The sequence below is a fragment of the Bison bison genome, unplaced genomic scaffold (genome assembly GCF_000754665.1).
Source record: "Bison bison bison isolate TAMUID 2011002044 unplaced genomic scaffold, Bison_UMD1.0 scf7180017864317, whole genome shotgun sequence".
Lineage (NCBI taxonomy): Eukaryota > Metazoa > Chordata > Mammalia > Artiodactyla > Bovidae > Bison > Bison bison.
In genome coordinates this window covers 10,207,194-10,213,193 of record NW_011494889.1, presented here as the reverse complement: position 1 = coordinate 10,213,193, position 6,000 = coordinate 10,207,194, and the positions used below count along the sequence as shown (strand labels likewise).

Genomic DNA, 6,000 nt, shown 5'->3' with positions numbered 1-6,000 from the left:
TGAAGAAAGCTGAGTGCCGAAGAATTGATGCTTTTGAACTGTGGTGTTGGAGAAGACTCTTGAGAGTCCCTTGGACTGCAAGGAGATCCAACCAGTCCATTCTGAAGGAGATCAGTCCTGGGTGTTCATTGAAGGACTGATGTTGAAGCTGAAACTCCAATACTTTGGCCACCTCATGCGAAGAGTTGACTCATTGGAAAAGACCCTGATGCTGGGAGGGATTGGGGGCAGGAGGAGAAGGGGATGACAGAGGATGAGATGGCTGGATGGCATCACCGACTCAATGGACATGAGTTTGCATAAACTCTGGGAGTTGGTGATGGACCGGGAGGCCTGGCGTGCTGCAGTTCATGGGGTTGCAGAGAGTCAGACACGACTGAGCGAATGAACTGAACTGAACTGATGATGTTGGTGAGGATCTGTTTACAGATATGTGGAATAGTAGTCTAATACTACTTGGAGAATGCCAGCAGTAAGTATCCTGGAGGACTCTATCTGGAGTATCTGGGGTGACTAGGGATGAGCCTTTGGGTGTATTTGTTCAGTCACTAAGTTGTGTCCGACTCTTTGTGGCCCCATGGACTGCAGCATGCCAGGCATCCCTGAACTTCAGTATCTCCCGGAGTTTGCTCAAATTCATGTCAGTGATGCCATCCAACCATCTCATCCTCTGTCGTCCCTTTCTCCTCCTGCCCTTCTTCTCTCAGCATCAGGGTCTTCTCCAATGAGTCAGCTTTTTGCATCAGGTGGCCAAAGTATTGTAGCTTCAGCTTCAGCAACAATCCTTCCAATGAATATTCAAGGTTGATTATCTTTAGGAGTGACTGGTTTGATCTCATTGATAACAAGCACAGTTTAACACCTTGAGAGAAGAAGATCTTCAGGAAAAAAAACACACTCTCTTATACACCCAAGAGAAGATAGCATGTAAAGTATAAGTAACAAAATTCCAGTTATATAAAGCCAAGAAGAATTGAACAGACACCCTGGGTTATAGAATTCAGATATTACCTCCCAGTGGGACAGATATCAAAAGATTTTGAGTAGAGGCTCAAGTCATACATATGTTTGTACGTGAATGTATTTGTTTATATAGTAAATGGATGTTGTCATTTCATTCTTGTCACCAATTAGCTGTATGGCCATAAACAAGCTGTTTCCCTTCCCAGGGTTACAGCTTTCTCATCTATAAGGTAAAAAAGCTGGATCTGATGATCTCTAAGTTCCCTTCAAGCTATAATATTTTATTAAGATTCCAGATGGTTACTGGAGATGATAAAATTCATTGTCAACTTATAATTACACTATGTAAATTATTATAACATTTGATTTTTCTCCTCCTAGGAATTGTCGTGTGAAGATGACCCAACAAATGCAGAATTTACATCTTTCTCAGTCAAAAAAACACAGCACCCCTTCGTCTCCCAATGCTGCCAAACGCCTGTACCGGAACCTCTCAGAGAAACTGAAAGGCAGCCACTCTTCATTTGATGAGGCCTATTTTAGGACAAGAACTGACCGGCTGAGTCTCAGAAAGACTTCGGTGGTAATAAAACTCTTTTTATTCCCATCTTGGTTTGATTTGTGCATTTGTGTTTGGATTTAAGGGGATTTTAAGATGATCCTCATTAACTTCTGAACCTGATGTTTGCAAGTTTATAAATGTTGAGAGTCAAGTAAGGCAGGAACTGCACATATATATCTTAGCCAAAGTTGGACTGACTGGGAGATTTTCCCTTTCTTTTTCTTAATTTCTTTTCCTTTATTTCCCCTTAGTTTTTCTTTCTCTAATAAACCAAAGAACTCCCAAAAGAGCAGTTTGACAAATAGAGAGTTTGAGATCAGATAGGCTTTCTTGGGAGATACAGTGTTCATTCAAATACTGAATAAACAATGAACAATATTCTATTTACTTACTTATAATGTATACCCTATATGCTTTCCAAAGGCTTTCAAGACAGAATCCAGGCAAAAAAATGCAAATATATTATATAATGGTAAATAAATGGATCAATGATAATAATGGGGGACAGCAAAGGAGTAGAAGAGGGACAAAGGAAGGAAGAAAAAAAACTAGAAAAAGAAAGTAGTGAGGTTAGAAAGATAAATAGATACACTAAAAACCTAGGCAAATACAGTACCTGAAATTTATCATTGCATTTATCTCTGAGTTCCCAGTCGGTCAAAGAAGAAAGGGAAGGACAGTTGGTAATAGCATTCCATTAGCTAGTAATTGAAAGTATACCAAATGATATCTTCCTGTTGCTAAGTCCACTGGCCTTTATAAGATACAGTGAATGGAAATGGCAACCCACTCCCGTGTTCTTGCCTGGAGAATCCCAGGGATGGGGGAGCCTGGTGGGCTGCCGTCTATGGGGTCGCACAGAGTCGGACACGACTGAAGCGACTTAGCAGCAGCAGCAGAATTATGTAATGGAGAATAAAGAGTAGTACTGGGGATGTTATAGACATTCTCATATGGGAGGTTCTTATATTGCCCCTCGGTAAAAGCTGAGAGCATAACATTAACATGATCAGGAAGGATGTCTGTGCAGGGGTTTATTTCACCATTTGTTTGAGCTTAAAACAGAAAAGAGCCCTAGCCTTCCCAGATAGAAGCATACTGGAGTTCACCCAAAAAAGCATGGAGAAGGAAATGACTTAAGAGTGAGACAAACACGATGGCATATGAGAAATTAGACATACTAAGAATCACAAACAAATACACAACTGTGTTGTTTGGAGAGGGAAGCATATTAACTTTGCACTTCGGTTTCTAATTTTTCTCATTTCAAACACATCTTCTAGAAGGACTTGGTTAAGCTATGGCCTAAGCATCAGAGGCTCTTCAGCTTTAGCAAATTGTCGACAAAACACTTTTCCAGTCAGCAGACTGCCATGTGGCAAAGAGAACTGCATACCAAATAGCTCCACCCCTTGGGTCCCCATTGTCAAAACAAGTATTTGCATCATAACTCTGTGTTTTCCTCAAATTTCATTCATGTGTTATGCACTCAGTTAAGCTGACCTACAGCCTTTGAAGGAAAAAATAGATTTTTGATGAGACTAAAAATAAAACCTGCCAACCTTAGTATTTGGTTACTAAAGGTTTAATCAGACAACCCATACGCTAGGTCAGGACCGCTGGTATTTCAACATGTTTAACCACCAGGCAATTCCTGGAGAAGATACCAGATAAATGTATGGATAGTATATGTGTTGCTCTTCTTCCATGAGCTATAAAAATATGTATTTGAGAGAATTCTAAAGGTTTTCTCCTTTGTTTACTATTAATATTCTGAAAGAAACTTTCAAAGGAAATATATTGTCTCTAGCTATTTTTTTTCTATAGGTGATCTGTAGCCTATGAATATTGAAATTTTGGCCCTCTCAGGCAGCAAAGCAGTTTGTTACCTAATCCACTGAAACCTTCCCTGAACACTACCTCTTGATTCCCTCATCTGAGGTTTCAGAAATGCGAGGATTCAGTGACTGTGACTCCAGGTTGAGAAAGCGCAGAGGTTAGTACAAAGGAGTTAGGGAGTCAGTCTGCAGGCAGTGTGGACCTAGTAGAAATGTGTAAATAGCGAAGGGACATGTAGCATTGTAAATTTTAGAAAGATTACTCTTGTATGGAGTAGTGATGGAGGAGACTCAGACAAGAAACAGGTAGGTCATTGCCATAATCTGGGAACAGTCTGAGCATCAGTCCAGACATGGGGATGGAAGAGGAGGGGCTAACAGAGAAAGGTCATGTACCCTCAATCGCAAGCTAGTCATAATGTAAGTTACCCGTGCTATGTTATCTATGCCAGCATTCTCCATACTATGTTTTGTAGAACATTATTCCAAGACAGTTAAAACAAACACAATGAAAAATATGTTCTGTGGAAACAATTATTTGAAACAGGTCATATTTCTCACCTATGAGAGGATCATAATTGCATATTAAAATTAGTAAAGGCCTTGGGACTTCCCTAGTAGCTCAGGGGCAAAGAATCTGCCTGCCAATACACAAGACACAGGTTCTATCCCTGATCCGGGAAGATGCTACTTGCCACAGAGCAACTAAGTCCATGCACCATAGCTATTGAGTCCCTGCTCTAGAGCCAGCGGGCCTCAACTGCTGAGCCCACAAGCCACAGTTACTGAAGTCCATGCGCCCTAGAGCCCGTGCTCCACAAGAGAAGCCTCTGCAATGAGAAGCTTATGCACCACAGCTAGAGAGGAGCCCCCACAGCAGCACAGCTAGAAAAAGCCCATGCAGCAACAAGGACCCAGCACAGCCAAAAATAAAATAAAAGTAGTTTTTAAAAGATGTTAAAACATGATAGTATACAGAAAATTATGTTCAGTCCAGTTCAGTCGCTCAGTCATGTCCGATTCTTTGCAACCCCATGGACTGCAGCACGCCAGGCCTCCCTGCCCATCACCAACTCCGAAAGCTTACTCAAACTCATGTCCATGGAGTTGGTGATGCCATCCAACCATCTCATCCTCCATCGTCCCCTTCTCCTCCTGCCTTCAATCTTTCCCAACATCAGGGTCTTTTCCAGTGAGTCAGTTCATCACATCAGGTGGCCAAAGTATAAAATAAAATTATTTTTTAAAAGATGTTAAAAATAATAATAATATACAGAAAATTATGTAATGTAATTAATTTTTAAAAATTAGCAAAGACTTTGAGAGGTCTTACAGTAAAATAATGCAATAACTTGATGTAATCTAATATTGACCAAATTCATTTGACCACATGTTACTTTCTTCATAGAACACCTCATAATGGCCTCCTGAACAGTATTCCACAGAAGACTGGTTTGAGAAAAACTGATGTCTGCTCTTATCTATAGACTGTATACTGAATTGTCTCCATGCATCCAAGTGTACAGATCTTTTCAGTGCTCATTAGAAAGACGGAGGGAGGGCCCAACAGTGTTTGCTTTAGAGACCTGGGCATAAAGGGGCTTCTCTGGTGGCTCAGTCGGTAAAGAATCCACCTGCAATGCAGGAAACCCAGGTGTGATTCCTGGGTCAGGAAGATCCCCTGGAGAAGGAAATGGCTACCCACTCCAGCATTCTTGCCTTGGAAATCCCATGGACAGAGGAGCCTGGTCAGCTACAGTCCATGCGGTAGCAAGAATCGGACAGGACTTACTGACTAAACCACCACCACCATCATACCACTTATAAGTGGAAATGTAGTCCCTGAAGCAGTCCCTGAAATCTACAACAGCCAGGCCACGAAGACAAGCTGGTCGATGAAACTGTGCTAACCTACTTCATTCTTCTCCAGAACTTCCAGGGCAATGAAGCCATGTTTGAAGCAGTTGAACAGCAAGATATGGATGCTGTGCAGATCCTCCTGTATCAGTACACACCAGAAGAACTAGATCTCAACACACCTAACAGTGAGGGGTTGACACCTCTGGATATTGCCATCATGACCAACAATGTACCCATTGCTAGGATTCTTCTGAAGACAGGGGCCCGAGAAAGTCCACACTGTAAGTAAACTTGAGAATAAAACATATACTATTAAGGCCAGACCCCAGTTTTATACCACGGAAGTAGTCATTACTGGCCGTTGGAAAGAATGATTGACTAACCATAGGCTCTGAAATCCTTTACACGTTTTCATAAACTGTCATGCAGATAGTGATGGTGCTTATATGTCTAAACATCCAGTTACACTTTAAATAGAATATACGGAGTGGTATTGAACAGGAACCTCAAAGGAACTTCCTCTTAAGAATTGAACGCAAGTTTTAAGATATGCAAAATACCCCAAACAGGGCTATAGCACAGGAAGTATACACAGAGAAAAGAATGAGATAGAAAAAAGAATGAGCGTGTGTGTGTGTGTTAGTGTCTTTCTATTCACAGTCAACATGGTGGCTCCATTCATTTATTCACTTAATCAACAAACACCAAAGAAAGGCCACGTTCTAAGTATTTGGAATGTAGTGGTGAGCAAGATAAAATCTCTGCATTTATAGAACT

General features: G+C 41.2%; 1 protein-coding gene across 1 annotated transcript in view; it reads left to right on the top strand.

The window, feature by feature from the left end:
* ANKFN1 (ankyrin-repeat and fibronectin type III domain containing 1) overlaps window positions 1–6,000 on the top strand; it is a 275,609-nt gene that overhangs the window by 139,358 nt on the left and 130,251 nt on the right. Inside the window, exons 5-6 of the mRNA XM_010852951.1 lie at window positions 1,345–1,546; window positions 5,294–5,504. Of these exons, the coding sequence (XP_010851253.1) occupies window positions 1,345–1,546; window positions 5,294–5,504 (413 nt within the window). The remainder of the gene's footprint in view (window positions 1–1,344; window positions 1,547–5,293; window positions 5,505–6,000) is intronic.